At 36.1% G+C, this 26,956-nt stretch overlaps 5 protein-coding genes and 1 non-coding gene across 7 annotated transcripts; 3 read left to right on the top strand and 3 right to left on the bottom strand.

Annotated features, from left to right (window-relative positions):
• On the bottom strand, positions 54 to 4,993 carry LOC105170454 (D-xylose-proton symporter-like 3, chloroplastic). Its single transcript, XM_011091216.2, has 14 exons — positions 4,441 to 4,993; positions 4,242 to 4,327; positions 3,270 to 3,348; positions 3,141 to 3,200; positions 2,992 to 3,058; positions 2,783 to 2,907; positions 2,576 to 2,677; positions 2,094 to 2,471; positions 1,954 to 2,001; positions 1,778 to 1,840; positions 1,591 to 1,671; positions 766 to 864; positions 444 to 581; positions 54 to 342 (listed from the first exon to the last, which is right to left on the bottom strand). Exons 1-14 carry the CDS (start codon positions 4,654 to 4,656, stop codon positions 208 to 210), a joined length of 1,677 nt encoding a protein of 558 aa, XP_011089518.1. The 5' UTR covers positions 4,657 to 4,993; the 3' UTR covers positions 54 to 207.
• Positions 7,758 to 9,723, top strand: LOC105170453 (mitogen-activated protein kinase kinase kinase 3-like). The gene has a single exon (XM_011091215.2). It carries the CDS (start codon positions 8,343 to 8,345, stop codon positions 9,663 to 9,665), a length of 1,323 nt encoding a protein of 440 aa, XP_011089517.1. The 5' UTR covers positions 7,758 to 8,342; the 3' UTR covers positions 9,666 to 9,723.
• On the top strand, positions 11,210 to 13,531 carry LOC105170451 (ras-related protein Rab11C). The gene is made up of 3 exons (XM_011091214.2): positions 11,210 to 11,461; positions 11,692 to 11,914; positions 12,701 to 13,531. Exons 2-3 carry the CDS (start codon positions 11,750 to 11,752, stop codon positions 13,184 to 13,186), a joined length of 651 nt encoding a protein of 216 aa, XP_011089516.1. The 5' UTR covers positions 11,210 to 11,461; positions 11,692 to 11,749; the 3' UTR covers positions 13,187 to 13,531.
• Positions 15,660 to 17,864, bottom strand: LOC105170450 (metal tolerance protein B). Of its 2 annotated transcripts, XM_011091213.2 has the most exons (3): positions 17,450 to 17,864; positions 16,755 to 17,081; positions 15,660 to 16,667 (listed from the first exon to the last, which is right to left on the bottom strand). In XM_011091213.2, the coding sequence occupies exons 1-3, from the start codon at positions 17,456 to 17,458 to the stop codon at positions 15,948 to 15,950; spliced, it is 1,056 nt and encodes a 351-aa protein (XP_011089515.1). In that variant the 5' UTR covers positions 17,459 to 17,864; the 3' UTR covers positions 15,660 to 15,947. The 2 variants fall into 2 exon arrangements, with proteins under 2 accessions (XP_011089515.1, XP_011089514.1); XM_011091212.2 differs by having other exon boundaries at positions 15,660 to 17,081; positions 17,450 to 17,862.
• Positions 18,037 to 18,118, top strand: TRNAS-AGA. The gene has a single exon. It is a non-coding gene; the product is annotated as a tRNA-Ser (tRNA).
• Positions 19,432 to 25,780, bottom strand: LOC105170449 (serine/threonine-protein phosphatase PP1 isozyme 2). Its single transcript, XM_011091211.2, has 4 exons — positions 25,039 to 25,780; positions 22,023 to 22,582; positions 21,711 to 21,926; positions 19,432 to 19,819 (listed from the first exon to the last, which is right to left on the bottom strand). The coding sequence occupies exons 1-3, from the start codon at positions 25,235 to 25,237 to the stop codon at positions 21,756 to 21,758; spliced, it is 930 nt and encodes a 309-aa protein (XP_011089513.1). The 5' UTR covers positions 25,238 to 25,780; the 3' UTR covers positions 19,432 to 19,819; positions 21,711 to 21,755.

Here is a 26,956-nt window from a genome sequence, read left to right as displayed (position 1 = left end):
ACAGTGAAAACGAATGGACTAATTAATGGGAAGAGGGTCGCCAACAAGGCCAATCACCATGAATTTCTAAGATGAACATTTGCAAAATGATTTCTTTGATTCAAGATACAGTTCAAGGACTGAGATCTCTGAAATATCAAGAATGGAAATTAAGTGTGCACATCTGAAGTGTACATATAGGAGCTTAAACTCATAATAACAGTTCTTTCACTTCAAAATTTTGGATTCAATTTCTTCCAAGCTCAAGCCTTTGGTTTCAGGAACAGAGGTTACCACAAACACAAGTGAGAGTACAGCAATTGCCCCAAATAGAAGAAAAAGATTTTCTGCTCCAAGTAACTCCTGCAGAGATTGATACGTTTTACATGTATCTTTTTCTGCAAATTACTCTAAATATGAATGCAGACAAAATTGATAATTAAGGGTCTGAATACTATCGGTACCTTCAGTGGCGAGAATGCAAATGTCACTATAGCATTTGAGCCAAAGTTTGTGAGTACTGCAAGACTAATACCCTTTCCTCTTGTGCGGAGTGGGAATATCTCTGATACCATAAGCCAACTGATAGGTCCAAATGATATCTGAAATTTCAAATAAGGGCCACAACTTTTTGTTGAGTTAGTTATGTTTTTCTAGTTCTTGAAACTAGTGTGAGGGAGGAAAGAGGTAATTTCTTCCGACATGATAAGTATGCCATGACTATTAAAATCATGATCCAGTATTAAACACCATCAGTACGTAAGTTTTGGTTGGTCATGGAGTCACCTGGTAGCAACCAACATAGAGAAGCAAAGCAGCTACAGCGACAAAAGGAAAGCCTCCTAGGAATTTGTAATAGGCCGAAAGCAGCAGCAGAGAGAAGGCCTGAGACCAATGCAATAGAAAGTTGAAGATATTTCGAGTTCACTTCACACTAAGAATAAGATTTAGATCTCACATGAAGCAACTTGGAACTTGATCATACAATACAAATGGGGTGATTGGTATGCACATATATTAATGAGGTGGGAAAGAAATAAATTTAGAGATGGAATAGAGACAGGAAAGAAATGATTTTATTATATTGTTCCTATGTTTGGTATGCCAAAGACATAAAAGGAGGAAATTGAGATATTCCAAATCATTCAATCATGTGTTGGGTAACTAATATTGAAAGTCATAAAGAAGAAGAGATTGCACAGAATTCCAATCAGGTAAGAAATGTTATTTTAAAAATTAAACGAATTAATATGTTTTCGTTGGATGTTTACTATTTACATAAGACACAATACATATATTTATAATATACACAGATACTCGTTTGGAATATAGATAGATATTAATATATGAAACGTGCACTATGTTAAAACGCCGCGTATCACCTTTAAGAAATATGGAAAAAAAATTAATTTTTAATGTTATCGAAATAGCTAAATTTATAGGTGAGTGAAGGAACAACTAATCCCATACTTTTGAATGAGAATGAATATTCCTAACTCTAAATTGTACCAAACATGTGCTTTGAATGAGGTTAAGGATGCCAGTTCTATTCCTATCATATTCCTACATGCCAATCACACCATAGATAAATGAGGGTGGCAAGTTGCATACTAGGCCAGCGACACCTCCAATCAGCAAGGGTCTTCTCCCAAGATCATCAACCTTCAGGACAGCCACTCCAGTCATGAGCAACTGCAAGAACAAACAGAATAAATGATCATATGATGGAAATTTTCGGTGACTGAAACAAGGGAATTAAAAAGAAATCATATATGAGAAACACTTTGGTTACAAGTACCTTAAACACACCAACAACAACTGAAAGTTTTGTAGCATCAGCAGCCGCAGAAAATCCAGCAGTCTTGGAGATTAATAATTGGATCAATGTGCCAAACACTCAAACAAGAAAAAAAAAGATAGAAGCTTTGAATTTGAAAGAAACAGAAAGAACTCCGGCTTGTAGATATGTAGTACCTGAAGAATGGGACCTGCATAGTACAGAACACTAGGTTGCCCTGTAATCTGATACATCCACAGAGCCATTAGGTGTACTTTCACTAGAAAATATAAGACAAGAACAACTAAAAAGTGCAATTCAAAGACATTATATCAACCTGCTGAAAAAGAACCAATCCTCCTCCAATTATAAATGCCTTCAGACTTGGCCCCTGAAACACCTCAAGAAAACTGCCTTCTGACTCGTTACCCGCATATGCAGTTTTCAGGGAAACGAGGGTATCCTCAATTTGCCTTTCAGATACTTTGTCTTCACCAGAACAGCCTCTTAATTTTCTCAATGCAAGTAGAGCCTTCTCCTTATATTCTTGTAAGGACCCTTTACCTTGAACAGCCCTAAGAAGAAGCCATCGTGGAGATGGCGGGAGACTCCACATGCCTAATCCCATAAGTAATGCAATTGGGGCACTGAACCCATACATGTAACGCCAGCCCCCAATAGCATTGATTTCAAAATTACCAACAAAATAGCCCAACTGCACAGAAAATCATTCTTTAATGTATCATTAGTGATTTGTGTTTCAATATATTTATAAAGGAACACAATGCTATATGCTAATAGGCCTGCAGAAATGTTTACCAATATCCCCATTACTATGAAAAGCTCCTTTAGGGATATCAGAGTTCCCCGAATTTGAGATGGGCAGGTTTCTGCAATGTAAAGAGGAGCCCCATGCATTGCCTGCCAAGCTAATATGATTAAAAATTGATGAATCACTCTTAGACTAGCCTAACATCGATTATACATCGAAAAAGTAGTTGCACAAGAAAAAGAACAAAACAGTACCATGCCAATACCAAGACCATATAGAAACCGGGCTACTAAGAGAACTCCAAGGCCAGGAGCATAGGCAGTCAACAAAGCACCAGTCAGATAGAACAGGGAAGCGATGATAAGCTCTCTCCTCCTCCCTACATTTATACCAGCAAAATGCTTACAACGTAGTTATTTGAAAACTTGAAAAAACAGGATATTGTAACTAGATAAAAGAGTACCAAGAAAATCAGCCAGGGGATAAACAACGAGGGAGCCAGCAAGAGCTCCATAAAGGGAACCGCTAACCTTAATAAGGAACAACCATATAAGATGAGTCAATGAAGTATGTGATCTTAACAGGTAAGTGTCATAAAAATTTAAAGCATACCACTAAACCAAGCTGAACAGCTGAAAAGTTGAACCAGTTTGTACCACTAAGCTCAGGTGACTGAAAAACAAAAGTAAAATTGATCATATTTCCGTTAAGTTTTCAGAACACATGAAGTGGGAATGTAACCTGCAAAGAAATGGTAGCTCCAGAGGTTGCACCAATGTCATAGCCGAATAACAGACCACCCAAGGCAGGGAATAGAAATCTGACAATAGAAAGTATAGCAGTCACTATTGAAACAGACATTTAAACTATGTGGACGGAAGATAACAAAAGGTGAAAGCTTAGCAGTCCAACTTATCCTTCAGGAAAAGCTATTTCAACAGAGAAATGTCCATCATCTGTCCAAATCTGTAAGTTAATCAACAACGAACCAAGATTCTATTCCAGACCAAGGAATCTAATGGACAATAAGTATTGCGTACAAATATATCACTTTTACACATTTATGATCAGAAGAGCAGTATTTTTCATTGTCCGATCTAATTCAGGCCTAGTAATAAAGTTCTAAAACAAACTTCTAGTCTATTCTTCTTTTGTCCTGGTTTGTTTCAAGTTCACATAGCTTAACCAATTGGAAACTGACTTCATCTGTTGTAGCATAGAGATATAAAGCCCTTTTGACTATCTATCAGAATGACACATCGAACAAGACCACTTTGTTAGATTAGGATCATCTAAGCTTAGAGATTAGCAAGTTTAGTGCAAAGACCCCTTGCACCTTCAATTCAAAATTGCACCACGACATTGAGATTTTGTCTAACTTCTGCTGTCTCAGTTTTAACAAATCCTCACATTTCTTAAATTTGTTCTAAGTTTCTAACCAAAAGAACCCTTCATCTCATGAACCAAGTGGCAATCACTTTTTACAATCATTTTCATTATCTTTTGCTTTGTCCAGGAAGAAAGTACTGAAGTTAAAACTTCAAGCTTAAAATCAAAGGAACCAAGAAAAGAGAAAAAAGATGAAAATTTAATCAACCGGCTCAGGCGTTTTGAGTTTCTCTCCAAATAACCAGGAGAAGTACCCACCAAATACTAAATAAACAAAGCACAAGAAAGCTCAACCATAAACAACAGTAAAGGCAGAGGACTTACGGTAAGATAACAGAAGACCAAGCAAAAACCTCTTGCTGTGTTGTCTCAGAATTGAAAGATTTACCTTCCCCTGAAGAAGCTCCAACCTTCCAACCAAAAAAACCAACGGAAGAACTTCAAACTTGCACGATGCATTCAACCCCATTTACCAATACCCAAGAAAATAAACTAAAGAAAATTCCCCACATTCCGCAATTACCTTCATCAAATTGGGTTTGGGAGCAGCGCGTAAAAAACGTATTCTAAAGCCTTTATCATTAGCCCAAAATGAACGGCTGTCGAAATCTAGGCTCAAAGAGTTTCTAACAGGGGTGGTGGCAACAGAATTAGATTTCTTGGCAACGCAGAAATGGTGTTGCGAGTACTTGTTCTTGAGCTTGAGGTTCAACAATGGCGGAGCACAAGTTAGAGCCATTTCCCAATACAGCCCAGTAAGTATCTTACGAGGAATTTACTTTTCGCTTGTGATCATATACTTTATATCGGGAGTTGGCTGATTCTTGTGGTGAATGGGTGTGTAGTCTTGTAGACTCACCGCGTTTCGCTATCACGGGCATGGCCCATGAAGATGAAGGTAGTCTCCGCTGTGTTATGAATGGGAAATCAAAATGGTTTTTCACGTTTATCTTTTTCCCAAATATTGTCGGAGTCTATGAGCAGTTGGGTTTTTACTGTATGATCTCTTTATAGAAGATTTGCCTAAAGAGGATTTTTCCGTATATGCTATGAGATAGTGGAAGATTTGAATGCCACAGAGAAATATTTGATATATGAAGCCATGATTTGATAGTTAATACATTTAATTTAGATGGAAAGAAATTTTCTCTTGATTCTATAGGTTTATATCCGGATAATTTCAATTTTGGTTTACTAATTCAGTTACTAAATTAAATTTGCATCTCATGTAAAACAAGAGTCAAATATGTTTTTGAAACGCTTGGATAGATCCAAGCGTAAATAGTGTGTGTGATATCTGCAATACTGTATTAGCATTCTATTGTTTCCAATTGCTTTCATACAGTTATCTAATTCATTTCTGGGCACTAAAAATAACAGACGAGTTGGAGTTCTAAGGCCAAAAGCGGGAAGTCTGATGTACTGTTTGAGTTGAGTATTCATAGATGTTGGAAAGTGTTGGCTAACTCACAGCAAATTGCCAGAATTTGGCATCATATGAATTTGATTAGTGAATCACATGGGATGTTGTAATGGTTGGCAATTTGGGTGCAATTCGATGCAAATTTGTGGTCAAATTAAATGTATTAAAATAAAATAATTATGTTATTCGTATCCCAATTTGGACAAATCGATAATTTTTTGTCCGAATTACTTTACGTCCAAGAGATTCATAGAGGGGTGATTGCCTACGCTTACAATTTATTGCAATTAGTCATAGATATGATTGACGACATAAGAATGAGATTTGTCATGAAATGGATTCATAGAAGAGCTATTAAACATTTTTGGATCAATCCCAATGAGGAGCCCTTGAATGCAAGAGGCCTGAGAAGGAGAGGCTCAGACCATGTAGCTGCTTCAGGCTGTTGAGAGAGGTGGGCTACGATCAAGGCCCGTCAGCCCACGAGGAGAACCGGCCTTGTTCTGCCTGCCTACCTACCCGAATGGCAAAAAATCAGAGGAGTTCCGTGACGAGGCACCAGAACATGGGCAAATCAACACATGCAGCTCAAAAACCCCTACTGAGAGAATGTCCGTCTAAGTATTATTCAATAGCTGTAACTTTTTAAAATCCTTGTCAATCGATTTTAAATTTTAGGGGTCTATCTACAGCAACCAACAACCCGATTCACAATGGGTCATACTTCTTCATTTTCACTCGGTAGAGAACTATGAAAGAGAGTCTCTTCCCCCAGATTAAAGGTACTGCCTGTCAAAAGGTTATGCATTTTTTTTCCACTTTCAAATATTTTGTTAATAAAGTAATGACAAGTGTTTATCTAACAAATTCCATTAGTTTTTTGCTCGATTTATTGAAAAGGATTAAAAGTACAAATTTTTTGAATTATAGGACTAAATATGCTTAGTCTGTAAACCTTGGGATCATATGTGCAACCCCCTCTATTGTGTGCAACAGAAAATGCAATTTGCCTATTTGGATGTATAATATTGACCCCAACAAAAAAATTATAATTTTTACACCTCATTTAACATTTTGTATAAATTATAGATAATACGACTAGTTTTTTATTCAATAAAGGTTAGTTTTTATCCAACGACAATAATTCAAAAATAATATTTTATTATAGTTATACCTTTTGATTGTATATATATATATATATATATTATATTTATCCCTTTACAAATATAAAAAAAATATTAGTAGAATATTTTTGTTAGTACATTATACAAAATATTAAATGAGGGATAAAATTTAAAATTTATATAAATTTTTTGTTGATGTCAGAATTTCTTATCCAAATTCGGAATGTAAGGAGTACAATTGTAGACGAAGGATTTTCAGAAAATGGAAAATATTGATTTGAAAGTTTTTTTGGAGAAAATATAATTTCATAGTTATTAGAGAGAGTCTAAGTATAATTAATCTGTATCACTGTTTATGAACTCAAAAAATTAAAATAAATTTTGGCTGGTATGATCAACTCAATGCAGCATAGGAAATAATTTTGTGCAAGTCCAACTCCAGCGATTAAAAGAATTGAGGTGGACGAGAGTGGTGCACGTCAACTCACTCCAACAGCAACAAATTCTCCTTCACAAGTAAAAGCGTATGCAGTGTCACTGTGAGTGTGTTGTGTGTGTGGGTTGTGGGCACAATCACACTTCCATTTGCCATATCCACTTCTCAGCCTCTCATTCTCTTTTTGTTGCCAAAACTTGAACCTTCATTCTCCCGCCGCGTAAGCAAAGAAGTTAGACAAGTCCCTTTTTTCTTGGCCAACCCCCTCTCTCTCTCTTTCATGGTCTCTCCATGTGGAGGAATGGGTGACGATCTAACATGTTGTGTCATACTTTTATATTATGTATTAGTCTTACATTGATACGGTATGATATCAATGTATTATGAGTATGTGATAGAAGATCGTTTACTTCTCTTGCCTTCCATTGAGTTAGATGACAAAATAATGCAAGTAGCCCATACTTGTATATTTATGAAAAGGGAAGCTCTAAGCCTAACTACACTCACTCACCCAAAAAAGGTTCCATTTTTTCAGGGTCTTGCCTACTTAATTACATGAGCCACAAGTTCGTTTCAAAGCATCATCTCTCTCTTGACTCTTAATTTTTTGACAATTTTGCTTTGTAAACTATTATCTTATCTAAAAGTTTAAATAATCAGAAAAGATAATCATTTAATATTAATATCTTAATATATCCCATCACGTGAAACCTTTTTTTTATAAGAATGAATAGTAATGAGTTTTGAACTTAAGACACCGGCTCATGTTTGGCCTGACTTTAAAACCATGCTAAACAACCATCTCATATAAAACTTTATACTAATAGCAAAAAAATTATATAATATTAATATCTTTACGATTTAATGACGTGTTCAAAATGAAATGAATTGAACCACACAACCATAAGCTCAAAATCTTTAACACCTATGTTTATCTTTCAAAAAAGAGAAAAAAACTAAAAAGATAAAACCAAATCAAGAAAGCCGAAACATCGCAACTTTGTGTGTAGAGGTTTGTCTGAGAAAAGCACACGTACATAGTATAATAATTCCATGTTAAGCTCAGTCCACAAACTCTTGGCCGAACCGAATGTGGATATTCATTCATTCCCCCAACAATCACATGCCAAATTCCTAACTGATCAAATCCCCACCACCACCACAATCTAAGCTCAACATGTCCTAAAATCCCACTATTTATCGCACAACCAAATTAACCGAATCCCCACCGATCAATTAGTGGATAAGGATAAAAGCACAAGAGTGTTGTCTTAAATATTATCACTTCTCTGTTCACGTCAACTTGTCATATCCACACCCCAACTCCCAACTCTCTGTATATATATAAACACAAGTTTCCCACTCAGATATGTCATCGTCCTTCAATACAAAAACCCATTACACAGCAGAAAGGATAGCTATTCTTACCCGATTTCCATCAGATGAGCATGAGAAAGGTGAACAGAGGATGGGTCAGAGGCCCCTGCATCGGCAGAGGTGCTTACGGAACAGTGAGTCTTGGAGTTACCACCTCAAGCGGCGATGTTTTTGCCGTCAAGTCTGTGGATTTAGCCTCCGCCTTGCCTTCCCAGATAGAGGCGTTGGAAAACGAAATCAGAGTTGTTCAATCACTCTCCTCTCCTTATATTGTCAAGTACCTAGGGGATGACACCACGATGGAGGGTTCTTCACCAACGACGTCATTGAGGAACTTGCACATGGAGTACCTACCGGCTGGCACCGGCGCTGACCTAGCCGTAACGTCCGTGGATTTCGACGAGGAAGCCGTTGCTAGTTACACCTGGTGCTTGGTATCCGCACTCAGATACCTTCACTCCAGAGGCATTATGCATTGCGACGTCAAGGGTAAAAACTTCCTCTTAGGGCACACACCAGGCACCGCCAAGCTCGCCGATTTTGGTTCCGCTGTGGAGATCTCGTCGGCAACCATCTCTACTCGAGGCAGCCCGCTATGGATGGCTCCGGAGGTGATACGCGGCGAGCATCAGGGGCCAGAGTCCGACGTCTGGTCGCTAGGTTGCACCGTTATCGAGATGGTGACGGGTAAGCCGGCATGGGGAGCGGATGCTAACTCAGTTTGTAGAATCAGCTACTCGGACGAGTTGCCTCCGTTTCCATCTCAGCTTTCGCACTTAGGGCTTGACTTCTTAGATAAGTGCTTCAGTAGGGATTACACGAAGAGATGGAGCTGTGAGCAGCTGCTGCAGCACCCATTCCTGTCAAGGAGACCGCAGAAAAGCTCAATTGCCTTTCCATCTCCGCGGTGCGTGTTGGATTGGTTTAATTCAGAATTCTGCGAGGAAGAATGCGAGAAAGACGAAGATGAGACTCCGAATTCTGGGGCCAACGAGAGGTTAAGGGGATTAGTCTCCGGAGCAGGGGCGAATTGGGAATCAGATGGCTGGGTGGTGGTGAGGAGCGGGGCTGAAAACGGAGAAGGGAGCAGCTCGGCAGTTTTCGATTTGATTACAGCACAGGCGGGAATCTTGGGGCGGAGTTGGGAGGGTTCCTCCACACCATCTGGGGATAGAAATACGAATTGTAATGTGATTCCGTCTCGAGAAGGACAAAACTGCAGCCCCCAATACGACGTCGTAGTTCTCCAATATAACGATCCGCAAATATTTTCTTGTGATAGCAATGCAACACTTGCATGTTCAAGAGGAAATAAGTTTTCATTTTTATCTGATTTGTACATTATATTTCTTGATTTTATAAGTTTCACATTCATTCTTTTCGGGTGAATTGTTACGATTATATCAAGTTAAATCTATATAACTAACACCAATAGATTAATACTCATATATTATTAGAAATTCGAATCTATAAAAAGGTCATGAAATCTTAATTTCGCCAATCAAATTAAGGCTAATCGACATAAATTTTAAATTCAATCAGTGCGCAAATGTTACTCCATTTGCAAGAGACTACTTATAGAATATTATATATGAAATTTGAAAACTACTTATAGAATATTATATATGAAATTTGAAATTCATGAGTTTCGCAGAAATTTTGTTAAGTTTTGTAAAGATGAATATGCTCCACACAAATTTTTGTATGTTTATTCTTTAATTTCCTGAATAAAGAGAAAGGAAAACATGATGTACATAGTTTTAAGGAAAAAAAAATCTCTAATATATAGAGATGAGACAAACATTCTACCAAATATGACTATCCTACTAGTCGTGGCCCCATCTAGCCCAATTATGGCTTTTTGGTGACTTTGGATCAATTTAATTCACTTACGGGCATACAAAACATTATAACACAAGCTAGGCCTATTTACATTTATATATAAATATGGATTATGCTCTTTATCCAATTGCATAAACCATTTCTTTTTCATGATATCGACTCAGTTTGAATCTTACAAGCTCGAGACGAGCTTTGATTGGGCTTGATATGAAAACAGAGTACATGTGGTTTGATTGAGAAATCCACGCAAAAGCAGACTTTCTCCCTACCTTTTCCTACTATTAAAACTTTTTTCATTCAATACTCAATTTAATCAAGTAAACAACTTATAATTTTTATTAATTTATCGGATCCTACAATAAATACATTTGAGTTCTATCAACTATTAATTCAAACCACGAAAATAAACGAGCAATAACACTAGGTGCCCATCTTAAATAGACACATCAAAGCCTGAGATATTAGGAAAGTTAGTCAGGTTAGGCAATAGGAAAATGGTGATAAAAAGCTGGGCTAACTGAAACAGATAGAAAACTCCTCCAAAATAGGCATCCATTCCACCACCTATCGAGAAACTCTCATAGAATGAGGCAGCATTGCATCTCGACGTGTCCCGATATTGCAAGAAAATGAAACAAGTGCAGATTTGGGTTCTCCATTGGTGATCCCCAAATGATAAAATGCAATAATTCAATGGAGTATGATCAAATATATACTTTGATCCGTCTTCACACCTAAGTGGTTAAAAAGGTTGAACAAGCACTAACCTATATAAAAGATGTTAACTTAAAATATCTCAAATCATTGTTAGTTGAAATCAAATAATGTTAAGAGTCAGATTTATTAAAAGGAGGAGGACATGGGTGGTGAAAACTATAAAAAAAAAAAAAAAAGAATATAGGATGGGGGTTGGAGTTTTGGCATCTACAAATGGGAGGTCACTAACATTCCAATGATCACAACCTGGAAGTGCAGTGTGGGCAGTGCCAGCTCAAACCATATGCGCTATTTTTGTCAACTCCCAGCAATATTAATGCCAACATCTCCCATTTCTTTATTTAAACCAAGAATCTGCACGTCATCACATATTTGCCGCACCCTCACAATAATAGTTTTCCTCTTTCGGGAGTGCACATATAAAATTTGGAATGCACAAACTCAAATTTCTTCCCCATTTACAAACGCCCACCCGCTCCCCACATTTTCTCCCAAACCCAACACACACCTCTTCCTTCCTTTCCTCCCTTTTTCCTTTCACATTTTCCACCCATTTTCACTCATCTTTTTTTTTTTTTTCTATTTTTCTGCGCTCCTGTTTTCCGCTCGAGATTTCTCCTTTACGGTACGGTAATTATGTGAAGGAAACATCGTGTTGATCTTTTCGGTTTTGTTGTAATATATGTTTGTTTCTGTTATTTGTCTCGATGTATGTTTTATCTCTCTCTCTCTTTTTTTTTTTTTTCTTTTGTTTTGTTTTTGGATTTGGGTTTATGATTGGATCGGAATGGTTAGATCTGATTGTTTTCGATCTGTTTCTATTCTCCGTTTATTAATTTCTCTTTGTGCGTGTAGGTATGTGAGGGAGTAGAATAGGGGAGAAAAAAGATATTATAAAGTGGAATAAAAGGTGATGGCAAGTCGAGTGGATCACGAGTATGATTACCTGTTCAAGATCGTGTTGATCGGTGACTCTGGAGTTGGAAAATCCAACATTCTTTCTCGTTTTACCAGAAATGAGTTCTGTTTGGAGTCCAAATCAACCATCGGAGTTGAATTCGCCACCAGAACTCTTCAGGTGTGTTGCAAATCTTTTTCTAGTATCGATCCTATACTTCATCTCTTGATTACAGCACATATATATTGGGCGATTTTTGTGAAACTTTTTATGGTTGGGGGGAGGGTAGGCTGGTGCTTTTCTTCATGCAACTTTACCATGGTTTGGGCCCTTAAGATATCATCGTAGGACATAATTCTGATGTAACTAACATAGTACTATTCTGATTTAATTTTTTGGTTGTTGAAGATCATATTTTTTGTTTAAGGCTTGCATTTTGTGCTGATTAGAAATAGTGATCATTATTAGCTCACTGAAGCTTACGAGCAAAGAGTTGAGTTTCGGATGCTTTTGTAATTATTTGTTCTGAATGTCCTTCTCCGGTGGCATTACATTTATTCTGTGTAAACTTAAGTGATTGTCATGGTATTGGTAGGTCTACGGTTGATCTGAGTTGTTAAACAATTTTGATGACGCCATCATTCCATTTGGTTTTTCATTCTTTTCGAGATTGTTTGTATTATGTTTAACATTATCTTTTTATGAACCAAATGTGAATGAGTAAAAGGATTCGATGGTCCGAGCAAGTTTTCAGGATATTTGTTTGCTTAACATGATTCTGATTTCTAAAGTCTTCTTCCAAGTTTCTTGAATGCTCGTTGGGATAAAAATCTTCCTTGTCTGGTTCCCACTTGAGTATGAAATCCTAGTATCAACTTTTGGGGAAACTGTTTTTCCTTGTTTGTATGTTTGTTTTTCGATGCTGAGCACTTTGGAAATCACTGGTTCGCCTGCGTTATGATACAGATAGAAGGTAAGACAGTGAAGGCCCAGATTTGGGACACTGCTGGCCAAGAAAGGTATCGAGCAATCACAAGTGCCTACTACAGAGGGGCTGTTGGTGCACTCCTTGTTTATGACATAACTAAGAAGCAAACATTTGACAATGTCCAAAGATGGCTTCGTGAGTTGAGAGATCATGCAGATTCTAACATTGTCATCATGATGACTGGAAACAAATCCGATCTCAACCATCTGAGAGCAGTTGCCGAGCAGGATGGTAAAAATTTGGCAGAGAAGGAAGGGCTCTCATTTCTTGAGACATCAGCTCTGGAGGCACTTAATGTTGAAAGGGCTTTCCATACTATATTGACTGAAATATACCACATCATTAGCAAGAAAGCATTGGCAGCACAGGAAGCTGCTGCAGCAACTGTTCTTCCTGGTCAGGGCACTACCATCAATGTTAGTGATTCATCAGGAACTGTGAAGAGAGGCTGCTGTTCTAATTAGTTAAATTTAAACTCCCAGGGAAGATATCAACATTGATAGCAACCCAAAACTTTTGCTCTATTTACTCTTTTTATATGTTTCCTTTTTCCAGAGAAAGAGAGTCTTGTAGAATACTTTCTTAATTCAGTGTGACAGTAAAAATGCTGGGAAAGCTCTGCAATCATTTATTAGGTTCTAGGGTACATGCTCTGTAAGAATGATGGGGTATTGTTCGTTTTGTTTTCTCAAAAGTGACTGATACTGCTGATGTTTGCTGTTGTTGTAAGGTAGTAGTATCCTTGTTCGGATTCTGTTTCTGGTATACGCTTTTTCTACCAATAAAGAGCCATGTTAATCTTTTTTCCATTGCCTGTGTCTCTCTTTTTATTCATCCAATTTCATAGATTTTATACATTGGTATGGACGTTTCACCATATTGTTTCGGCTGCATTTGGATTGACGATGGATGTGAAATTTTGAATTTCACATTTCTGGCACAAATCATTTGGATTTATTTAGATTAATTTTAGATTTAAAGAATTTTAAATTCATTAATTGAATTATATTTTATTGAATAATAATGTATTTAAAATTCTTTTAATTTGGAAATTTTAATTTTTTTTAAAAATTCAAATATTAAAGCTAGGGTCAAATTCAAATTGCCCCATTTGAAAGTTGAAAAAGGCACAAAGCCTCGTAAAATTAGAAAAAAAGAAGTTTAAAAAAGACACATTAATATTATGAAAAAGAAGTATCTAACCTCCCCTCAGCTTTGGTGTGTTCTTAACTTGCGCATTTTGCGATTATTTTTCATATTTTGCCCCTGAATATTATATATTTTGCTTTTATCATCAATTATAAGAGTCCAAATATGTTGTGGTGTTTTGGGATTGAAAAAAAACAAATCTAGGTGCTAATCAAATATTTAGGTTTTTATAAGTAGGGTGAAATAATATACATGTCCCAACATAAATAAACAGTTGCATACATCGAGATTGAAGAACACAACAAAATTGGAGACAGTGTTTTAAAACTCGAACGGTTCAATCAGAAAATTGACTGATCAAGGGTCACTAATTCAATTATAGATTAATCATGATTGAACTGGTGACGGCATAGTTATGTCATAATAAAATTTAATTTACAAAAATATATTAAAATAAAAAATACATAAAAATGTAAATACAATTTTTTTTAAGTTATTGTAGGAACTAAAAGTAGCCCATGTTTGATAATAAAATCAATATGTTAAAGTTTTTAGATTAAAAATGAAATAGAAGAATTGTGTATTTAACAAAAAAATAGTAAGCCATTTACTACTAGAATTAAGTTACAACTAAATTTTATTGTTAATAAATAGTTAGTATATGCCGCTCATCAAATAATATATAAGTCCTATTTTATTAATTATAAATCTAAGGGTAAATTACATTAATACCTCATGAAGTTATGCCAAATTACACAAACATCTCCTGTGTTTTACAAAATTACAGCTACACCTCTTAGGGAGTATTAGTGTAATTTTTTCCACAGGGTGTTTGTATATTTTGTATTTGAATAAAGGGTGTCATTGTAATTACAATTATAACCTCAGGGGTTGTAGTTTTAATTATACAAAAAAATAGGGGGTGTTCGTATATTTCGACCTAACCTCAGGGGTGTCAAATGTAATTCTCAATTTAATTAGCAACTTAGGTAATCATAGAACATAAAAATATTGTTCGATTATGGACTTAATGAGTTGGTTCATGTATTAATATATATTTCATATAATTATACTCTGGGTGTTGGTTTGCGGGTAATTCTTTTCATCTTCATATCAAATTTCATTGGTTCAATTCAAAATTGTATAATTTTTGAAAAAATTTAAAAAAAGTAAATGAATTAGGCAGTTGACTTGATTTTGGACAGGGTCAATAGGCAATTATAAGCGATTTTCAAACAATTCGTACGGTTAGTCTTGTTCAGTTTTATTAGTTTGATGAATCCATTTTATGGATCGAGTGACGGTTCTATCAAAAAAAACGGCATGCTACCTTCCTTATCCTATCCGGTCGGATGAAAGAATGTAGGAGTTTGGTTGAGCATGATCCACTTATGCCATGATATAAGACAAGTTTACCATCATGAGAGTGCATTGGTCCAATTATATACTTGAATAGGAAGGGTTGCCAGATTGACGGATAGTAGATGCCTATAGCAGAAACTATGTCGAAGATTCAAGCTAGCTCCACTGTTATGCCAAAATTCCTGTTGGTATTTCTAACTACGTGCTAACGTATTTCATGCAGATATGTCCATCTAAGACCAACGTGTCTGTTGAGTAGGTTATGGTATTAACGGGCAATAGATGCTCTAAGCCGGTGCTGGCTACCAATGGGCTTAATCTTGGACTTGGATCTTTGGGCGTTGAATGAAAGATAATTTTTCGTGGTTTATTAAGGAACGAATTTCTGTGTGGCGTTTATGACTTGATGCTTCTCACTCTATATTCCACCTTAATTCAAAGCACATAACCTTCAGCCAACAATTCTTCCAAAAAGTTGTGTTAGCAAACAAACACATAAACACGACGGTGAAAGGAATTCTGACATCCATCGGTTCCAAAAACAGAAATTTGAGGTGTTCTGCTGAGTGCTTAAAGTTTGAGCAGAGTTATGTCAAGACCTGCTGATGACAACGTTGCTGCATTCTTCATCAGATTTCAACCGCTTGTCTTGCAATGGTAATATCTTTCCAAGAACGCATGACGAAAATGTTTCTAGGTGGAGAAAAGTCGCCGTTATTCTCGTTCTATCTGTATAGTTACATGATAAATTCCGAATGCTCCTTCACAGTATTCCCTGATCTCTTGCAGGATTTTGTTCGGATCAACTTCACTCCCAGTTACGACATGACAAGCCAATACATGTTTTCCCATTGTGATGTCCCAAACATGAAGATCGTGGACATCACCAACTCCTCTGATGAGTTTGAGACCGTTTTCAAGGGCAACGATATCAACCTCACTCGGTGCCCTCTCCATCAGTATGTAGAAGATATCCTTCAGCATGGGCAAGGTGGTGCCCAAGGCAATAATGGAGAAGATGAGTGTGCAAATCAGATCAATCACTAACCATTTTGGTTTTATCCATATAATACATCCAGCAATCATTACACCAACAGATTGTATGAGATCAGTAACGAGATGCAAATAAGCCCCTTGAATGTTTATGTTTAACATTTCAGTCTTCCCATGAGGAGTTGACACAAGCTTCATGCTTTCATCTCCCTCTCCTCTGCATGATCCTTCGGCTTCATCATCGTGGGCATTGTCCTTACAGGCATGGTGAGAATGGTGATGATGAGAATGGTCATGACCGAGCCATAGAACCAGGAGAAAATTAACCAAGAAACCAAATACGGCAATTGCAAACATGAGTTTCCCGTCTACTTTTGTGACTCTGGTAATAAGCCTGTTGACTGCTTCATAGATCAAAGTCCCAGAGATTAGCCATATTAGCTGCACAGAGAGAAGGGCTCCTATAACTTCAAGACGATTGAACCCAAAAGATTGTAGTGGAGTTGCCTCCCAACCAGACACCCATACCGTAAAAAGAGAAATGCAGAATCCAGCAATATCAGACAGCAAGTGAGCTGCATCAGTAAGAATTGCTAGGCTGTTGGCTCTCAGCCCTCCGACAATCTCAATTACCATGATTATAGTATAAAAAATTATAAGTCCGCACAGTTTAACAGTCGTCTTAGACCGTTTTGCTGCATCAGACTTATTATATTCTTGCTTCAAGAATGAACAAGTGGAGTTGCATGAAAACTGCAGTTTCCGGGGGGATTCGTTTGGTGCTTCTTCAAAGTCTCCTGGAGCATCTCTCTTTACCTGCTGCAGTTCAGTCAACTGGACATTCCCATGCTCCATCTGCAATTACAAATCGTGAATGCCATAAGCTATTTTCTAGTGGACTTCTTTCTACGCATTAAAATAAAACTCCACTCTGATATTCAGAACAGAAACTGTCAGTATTTTCAGCCTGACTAAATTAATGTATTCTTACACTCACAGAAATTTCTTCTAAATTCACAGTGCAATTTTCCGATGCCCAAATCTATTTTCTCATTTCACCTCCATCAAATGTCTTTCGGACATTAACCCAAAAGCAAATCTTAAATCCAGATTACACATCTAATCAAAATCTCAAACAAAGGGATCAGCTGTAATTAGCCCAAATCTTTTGAAACATACGATTAAGGTGAAAAGCAGTTGTTTATCAGATGCCAACTCCTTACCTTAGTCATCCTTCCTTAACCCTTAAATCTTGGAGGAATGAATGGTTGGGATGCCCAGAAACTGATCAAATCCTCACAATTCTTTAGTCATTTGAAACCCCGGAAACCGAGAAAATTAAAGATCAAAGGCAATTGAAAATAGAAGAAAGATCAAAGAGAATAAACCGATTCTTAGTCTTTATTTTTGCAAGAGGAGAATCAGAGGTTACACACAAAATGTGCATAATTCCCAAAATAAATTCAGAATCAGAAAGGGAAAAGGAATAAACCATTGGAAAGGGGAAAAAACAAGAAACAGAGATTATTACAAGAGATTGAATGGTTTAAGACATGAGTCAATTCCATTCAACCTTTGACTTTGCCAACAATAACGATAAGATATAAACTAGAAATATGCAAAAAAACTACTGCGAAGGAAAAACAAAAAGCAACATAATTGAATTTGGACTCAATATTTGACCTTTTTCAGAATTCGATGCCCAAAACGGGAATATTTTAGTAATTTTGAATATCTACTAATTGAATGTCCATTCAGATCTTTTTCAAAACTCAGCTAAGAAAGTAAATTCAACAGCTACAAGCAATTAGTGGGCGTGCCGGAGTGGTTATCGGGCATGACTAGAAATCATGTGGGCTCTGCCCGCGCAGGTTCGAATCCTGCCGCTCACGTTTAGTTCTCGTTCCACTCCCTTTTTCTCAACTTGGATGTATAGAAATACAATCTCATTTGTGTTTATATAATATTAAACAGCCTTATTCATAATCCCTTTTCGAATTTATTTTCCTCTTATTATTAATTATTAGTTACTAGAAATCAAGATTGTTATATATTTAACATGCATTAATTATGATAAAATATCATTCAAATTAGTAGTCCACTGCTAAATAATTACAGTCAAACTAGTTTCCAATTGTAACTAAGAACTCTTTTGAGATATTTCATTTTTTTCCCTTTTTTCGTTTGACAAAAACTTTTGCCCAATAAATAAATAAAAACGACAAAATTCTATTCAAGTGTTTCATGACATATGCATATTTGCATTCTATTATGATGAACTAAACTGACCAACCTTTCATTACTTCTTAAATGAAATACTTTTAATTTGTTGAATTTGGAACCAACAATATTGAACTCATTAAGGCTTGTAACTTTTTTATTAAATGCGACTAAAAGTGAATCATCAACAATTAACTAACTCATGACAATCTCATAATATATTATGTTGATTTTCTAATTGTCTATCAGAAAAAGGACAAAATCTTCCATTTTTTTTTTCTCCTCTAGATTTTGGGGCTTTAATTATCAACCTTGTAAAGTGAAGGATTTTAGTTGTTAAATTCCTATTCTATCGGACTAAAAAACATAATTTTAACCTACATCTACAAATGACGTATGCATGTGAACAGACTTGAAACACCATGCATACAAACACTCGAGTTACAAAAAATTGCACTTTTTGTTCATAAGTTAGGATCTCCGCGTTTTCAGTCCTATTATTCAAGGAATATCAAATTTAGTGGGATATCTTCAAAATTTCTAACATTTCGTCGTCCTCCCAATCTTCAGTATTTTATTTTGAAGAAAAAACATATGTAACATTGTTGTCAAGTTTTCAAGTTGTAAAGAAAATTCACATGTGAATCACACATGTGAAGGTTTAGGGATAAATTCAACTAGTTTAGAAGGCAAATTGTTACTTCTAAAAACCCTAAATCAAACTTCACCAAATCCTGTTGAAGTAAAAAATCAATCAAACCAAACTCAACCCTCAAATCAACAACAAAATAAGGAGAGGACCAAGAAATTATATATTGGCGATGTCCTTCCAACCTGGAATTCTATCTCGCAGATAAAGCATAATACCTCATTAGGAAGATTTGTGAAATATGCGCGGATCAGCCCAACTAAGATCACCCATACAGCAAAAGATAACCGCATGATCAGATTCAAGAGGACTTGCCACATGTAGACACATTCAACATCAGCTAAATAGAAGCTATTGGCAATATAGATAGTATATAGGTGGAAAGTTACAATTTGAGCATTCATCAGAACAGTGCTCAAGAAGAGGCAAATTTGCCAAATCAGTAACAACAATCTACAATTCCACCGCAATTTACAAAATAAGGTGTATTTACACAGTCGAATCATAAACTGCGCGAGAACAATGTAACATGAAATCTTTTGAAAAAGAAATACAGCACTTCAGACCAGTTGAGTAAAGTTGCCTCCAAAATACATTGGGGTTCCCCCAACAACACTAGAGCGAGATTCTAATTCATTCCATTGCAGAATGCCATAGTACTAGACGTGGCCAAGTTCTACAAAATCAAGAAGCCAGTATATTCTGCCACCAAAAGACAGGACATCTGTTCACAAATAACAACAATTAGAAACAATTAATAACACAGAACAAAATATTAGATTATATCACACACATCTGACTCCACTTCTGGCCTCTCCCAACCACAATTCGATGTGGACTAAAAATCTATCATATACCAACTATTGTTAGGACTATAATAACTGATTGTTCTATAATCCATAGCTTGAATAGATTGATATTATATTATAAGAGAATGAATACAACTCAAGAATGTCTGAAATGGCGATGCAACCACAGAAGTAAAATATTCTGGCGAGCGGTAACCATCATCGCCACACACCATCTTTTAATTAGCAAGGTATATAAACGCAGTATCTATAAGGATAAGGATTAGATATAAAAGGAGACATGGGGAGGGTGGGGGGATAAGTCTCAATGTTAATCAGTAACAAACAAGAAATACGAAAAGATTCCTAATGCCGAGCTAGCAGTTCAATTCCGAAAGTCCCTTCATGTTCTTGTGACATTAATTTAACAAGTCCTGACTAGTAATCAGCATAGTTTTCCTTCATCACCTCTTCGTGCTGATTCAAGCAACAACTAACAGAGTGAATGCCACTTGGTATAGCATAGCACTCTGCAACCAATTCAGTATGAACTTAAAATGACTGACAAACTTCACTGAACCAATTTCCACTTCATGTGCCGAAACCAATGGTTTTTATTACTCAATGACGGAGAATTTTGAGAAACACTTCCACTAATATCAATGAGAAATAAAATTTCAAAAAGTTTGCAGTTAGAATTGATTTTATACAAATATGAATAATTGTCATTAATTTTCATTTACATACAATAAACACGAGATTTTGTTTAAAACTGAAAGCAGATGATATTTTACATCAATAGGTTACTGGAGGACATCATATCAATTGCAATCATTTGAAATCATCTTCAAATTCTAGAAGCAAGTTATTTCCTGACCACCACTATCCCCTAGATACAAAATGATCCTTAATCTTACAAGATATTTAAGAACCTTTTGTTACACAAAAGAATCAATGCAACAGATATTATGTAGGGGAAGTCTATAGAGGATTAGATGTAAACAAATTTCATCAATTCAAACAACATGACAAGGCCTGAAATCTCATTGAGAAGCTGATTACACTAAAAAATATTACAAGATTAATTACGACATCTATGGATGTATCCAAATTATTATGTATGAAAGTTTAAATAAATATAAAAACCTTTAGGAGTGTCCAATGTTTTCACCTCGCAATGTTACTACATAAGAAATAGTTGGCTCCACATTCATAATGCAATACAGCAAGATTCAAGAAGTTCATTGGAAATGAACCTTTCTGCCCAATACATTAATTTCAAATCATAAGGGAAATACACAGCAATGAGTTATGGAGTGCAGTTAAGCACAAAACAGACTGACTTATGAAGGGAGGGAAAAAACTCGTTCACACCCTTAGAGATGAACTTCAAGAGATATGGTACTCATTGTATCTGTTATGTCTAACTTATGAGGAGAGGAAAAAAGAAATTCCCTCACACCCTTAGAGCTGAAGTTCATGAGATTTCTGGTACTCATCATATCTGTCATGCCAGCAAGACACCAAATCATACCAAGAAAATGTATTTAAGATGCATCTAAAAGACTTCATTATTGAGATGAAATCATTGGGCGCATGGTTTAGAATTAGTTTTCTTTCAATACAAACAAATATCAGACTCCTCACAAGTGAGTTAGTTTTGTGCGCAAGGAAGATATTTCCAAGAAAAAGACCTAATCAATAACCAAGAAAGAGAGAAAGGATAAACAACGTTAAGAGGATCAAAGCCGCAAATCAAATGAGAGCATAAGCACGGTTAATAAGGTTTCTTATAAATAAGGCTAATAAGAAAGAAACGAAACTAACCTGGGTATCCATGGAGAACTGAGAACACGGTTATAGGAACTTGTATCACAAGAACCGTCTTCTATCTGTTGGTTTTAGGATCTGAAATGAGCACATCAAACTCTCATCGACGCTCATCATAGCACCAGCGTTGTCAAATTCACCACAATAGTTCGGAGCAGAAAATATGGTAACTAGTTGCCTTTCAGCAAAAAATTCATATCCATCTTCTACAACCTGTTCAAGAAAAGCATCTAATCATCAGACTGCAAAATTACAAGGAATTAAAAGAAAGAAAAGAAGAAAGAGTGGAGTAAGAGAAAATACCAATACCTGATGAGCACGACAAACAAGGTCCATATCATGTTGCATGAGAAATTCAGCCACCTTATCGGCGCCAAATGTATATGAGACTCCCCTGTCATTCATCCCCCAACCTTTTATTTCTCTACTAGGATCCGACCAAAGCAAATCACAAAGCAAACCAGAGTCAGGAATATCAGTTGGACGAGGTAAATTTCTTATTTGATCCAAGTTTGTTAGATCGGGAGAAAGACCACCATGCATGCAGAGTATCTTGTCATCTATAAGAGCTGCCACAGGAAGGCAATTAAAACATTCAGTGAAAATTTTCCATAGCCTCACATTGAAACGGCGTTTACATTCATCATAGAAACCATATATCCTATTAATAGAAGCGCATTCGTGATTTCCCCTTAAGAGAAAGAAATTCTCAGGATACTTGATTTTGTAGGCTAGAAGAAGGCATATTGTTTCCAAGCTTTGTTTGCCGCGGTCCACGTAATCCCCCAAGAATAAATAATTGGCTTCTGGCGGAAAACCCCCATACTCAAAAAGCCTCAAAAGATCTCCATATTGCCCATGAATGTCACCTGGAATCCACAAAGAAAATAATTATGATCATAGCCTTCTCGCAGTAAATAGAATAAAGAAAAATAAAATATTATAACTGCTAAAAAAAAACCTAAAATGCATTTTCAGTTGATACTCAATATAAATATCAAAGAAGAAGGTGGCAATAAAAGAGAAATGCAATTTTGAATTTTTAACCAAGTGAAATACTACTGCTAAAGAGGAATTATTTGATTTTTCCAACAAGAGAAATAATACTTATTACCATGCGAAATACATCTCTGCATGGTCCACTAAACAGGAGAGAGGTCCTACCAATTATAAAAACAACGGCACAGAGAGAAAACAGTCTTCCAGTGGCTGATTCCCAGCATTAATGGAAATTGTGTTGTGTAGACTTCAGGGATAATAGGATAATGTCACACTCTATCAATGATCAGATAAACTGACCAAACAAGTTACAGAGTACATTTTATGCAATAAATTCAAGGTCACAAAGATTGAGAAAAATGGTACTCACTCAGTTCAACAAGAACGACAAGTAGACATCGAAATTGACTTTACCAAAATATGTAGAAAGTCAGAAACCTAACGGTGACCTAAAATAAAGAAGGCGCATTTTTCTTGCTTTGGGTCTACATAGAGGATGCAACCAATTCTCTCACAGTGCTGATGCTATAGATATCTTTCTAGTAAAGCTATATTGGAAAATAAAATCCATGAAACAAATCCTGCTTTTAACACTTGCTATATTTACTTAGCAATGGAAGCACTAGCATCGGACAGCTCTTAAATGTTAAAGCTTCACAAAATGATCACTGAGAAACTTGAGACCTAATAACCCCTAGTTCCAACTCCGAGTAAAACAACAAAGATGAAGTTGCAAAACAATTCAAAACCAACCTTTATGAATCAGAACCAACAAACAGATGTTCAAATAAACGCCATTCTGGAAAGTACATTTGAATAAAACAAATTGAGAGCAGCAAAATATTGGAATCTCAAAAGAGTAGGCTTTCCATCATATTAATGTGATAAGAGGACGGTATATGATAGAGAACACTGCAGTAGCATCAAAGTTATCTTCTGACCTTCTCTAATGTTCAGGATCAGCAGTTACCACTGTCATATACAAACTGGCACTAAAATCACAAAATAATTTCTTGGCCCATATTCATATCAAATTTAATCATAGTTGTTAAGGGCGCATTCTGCATTATGGTGCAAAGGTGCTCTTGAGCCATGACGCACGGCACGGCGCCTGCATTTTCAGAGCACGGCGCATAATTGCAGAAAGAATTTATATGCTTATACCATTATTCTTTTTTCCAAGATCAGAAAATTCAAAGTTACAGTTTTTATTTTATACCCAGAATTTTCAGGAAAAAGGCAGATTATAATCAGAAGCTTAGTAAGAAAAATCACAAATGATTTATTTAGCAAATTGATAATAAATAATAACAACAAATTACATCATAATACAAGTAATCAATAATTTACTAAAATTTCAAGGATAAACAAAAAGATAAGGGCAAAGGAGAGGTGGAATTGACATAAAAGAAAAGAAAGGACAAGAAAGAAGAGAATGCAGTAGCATCAGAGAAGAAAGAAGAAATAACAAAGGAAAATACATTACCTGAAGCGGAAGAAGAAAAACATTACAGTTGGAGAGAAACTGAACAGTTCGGGATCCGTTTTGTAAGTCATTTTCTTAATTTTATTTTATAAAAAGCCAAGCACGGCCTTTTAAGGCTGGGCTGCATGGAGCACCTGGCACTCTCGCCTTATGCGCCATGCACACTCTGTAGCGCACCACTACCACTATGAATTTAATACAATGGGCAAACATAAAAAAAAAACCACCATGCAAAAATCTAGACACTGCTGGAAGGGACAAGTTCAATTTAATATAAATAAGAACCTTTCTAAAATTAAATGCTAACCAAATAGTAATCATAATTAAGTTGACACAGGATTAATCCTGCTAATAAAAAATTAAACTACGCTACCACATAACCTGAATACAAGAAGTAAAGCAAATTCATGATCTGCCCAACTAATAAAAGTGAAACCACATCTAGAGTTTTGGCTTGGAACTTCTTTTGCATTGGTTTCCCTTTGAACACTCTGAACACACACATTACGGGAAAAGCTTAAAAGAACAATTTGTAACAGGATCCAAATAAAATAAACATCACTAAATACACCAACTAACATCGTAAATAAGCAATTACATGGTTATGCAGCTGGCCGAACATGTATAATGTTCTTACGAAATACAGAATTTTATCCGTCCTCCCATGAACAACTCCACGCTATAAACCACTTTTCAACACCAATCATAACAAATCACTAGAAAGGCAAAAATCCCTAAACCATTTATACATGCGGACGCAAGTAACCACTAATTCATCTTCAACAAAAAGGGATAGAGGGAAAAAGAAAAAAGAAAGAAAAGAAGAGGAAGAAGGAATACCGCAGATCTTGATGGGGGCCTCAAGCTCGAGGAGATTGGGCTGGGAGAGGAAGATCTCACGCGACGCCATACAGAGAGCCCGGATCTCATTCTCAGACAGCTGCACCTGGCGCACTGTCCTCGCGTTTCGAAACTCCACAAGACGATTGATAATGTCATCCAAGACGGCAGGCTCTATCCCCTGCCCATTGGCCGCCATTCCTATCCCCCTTTCTTTGATTCCCCCTTAAAGCTCACTGACAAATTAGCAAACCCTAGATTCCCAGAATATATATATATATATATGTGTGTGTGTGTGTGTACCAAAACCGAAAAAGTTCCAAATGCTTGAGGGTTTCAATCCGTTTGTCAATGAAAACAAGAACGGAACAACAAATGGGTGGATGAATACAGCAAAATATGGATTGGGGTACGGATTAAGACAAGATATGGACGCTTTGAGACATTGGGGGCTGCAACTCCGATGCGGCGGAGAGGACTATACGTCATGCAAAGAGAAGTAAATAGACAGATTTATTGTTACGGGTAAATTGGAATTTGATGGTAACAATAATAAAAATATAAATAATAGTTATTAATAATAAAAGTAAATAAGAATCGTCGGAGTCGATAATTCCACTGCGCTCGTGTGGTTCTCTCTATGCTACTGTGGTTGGAGATCTTTGAACTGGACCCCTCACCCTTCCTTCACCACCTTACGGGTCTCTCTCTCTCTCTCTCTCTCTCTCTCTCTTACATTCTTGTAAGTTGTATGGTTGAATTCGAAATCTAGGGTTTCAATATTTAATTTTATGTCAAATTTTTCGAGAAATATTATATAACTGGATTCAATTTGGGCGTATTAAATAGGATAAATTACATTCTCCCTCCATTGACATTAAATTTGATCATAATGGAGATTACCCTTATTTTTAAGAAATGATAAAAATATTCTTATTTAGAGTAAAAATACCCAAAAGGCTTAGAAGATCCGCGTACAGCTCACCGGCTCGAGTCTGGAGACACAACCCGCCGTGTACCCACCGTCTTAAACCCGAATGACGCGTCCATTGTCCCTATCGCACGATTACTGGAAAAATAATGTTAAGATAACGCCACGTGACTCATTCAATACAGTACATTTGTGCCTATAAATACCATAAACCTAGAACATTAATGGTAACATACATTTTTGCTTTCTACCTCATTTATATCATCAGATGGCATATTTCTACCTCGAACTCACACTAACTTGAGCGTTAGAAAATCTTAGTCGAACCGACTAGGCTAACGTTCTTGTTTCTTCCTCATAGCCCATCACGATATCTAGAGGAAAATATCGCGAGCTTGGACACACTTAAGAGGTCACATATTTCGTTCTAGATCACATACTAATATTTTATGTTATTTTACAAAAAAGTTATTATTTTTACTTTTTTCACATTTCTCTTCAGTTCTTATTTATTTATATTAGCATTTGGGCACATCAATTTTATATGCAATTGAACCCCTTTAAAAAAAAAAATTATTAATATCAACAAATTCAATTAATTTTGTCTAACAAATAGATATAAGGTTAAATTTCATTTTACCCTCCTATATTTTAAAAATAAGCTAAAAAACTCCCTGTGTTTTAATAAATTTAGCACAAAGCCCCGCTTCTGTAAAAACTAACCAAAGGTAGGATGCAGGCGCCTAAAGTGAGCTTGGGCTTGAATTTTTGGGTATTTTGATATTTTTTTTATCTTTAATTGATTAAAATGCTCCTATATTGTTATGATTAAATTAATTCTTTTTTTGTATTCTTCTCTCTTCTAAAAATATAAATTCTTTTATTTTTAAATATATTTGTATTAAATATCAAAATTATAATAAAAAAATTATAATACAAAGACTAATATGCGGGGCCGGGGGATGGCGGGGGGGGGGGGGGAGGTCA

The sequence above is a fragment of the Sesamum indicum genome, linkage group LG9 (genome assembly GCF_000512975.1).
Source record: "Sesamum indicum cultivar Zhongzhi No. 13 linkage group LG9, S_indicum_v1.0, whole genome shotgun sequence".
Lineage (NCBI taxonomy): Eukaryota > Viridiplantae > Streptophyta > Magnoliopsida > Lamiales > Pedaliaceae > Sesamum > Sesamum indicum.
Note: the sequence above shows the minus strand (reverse complement) of the source record. Positions and strands in the feature narration are given on the sequence as shown.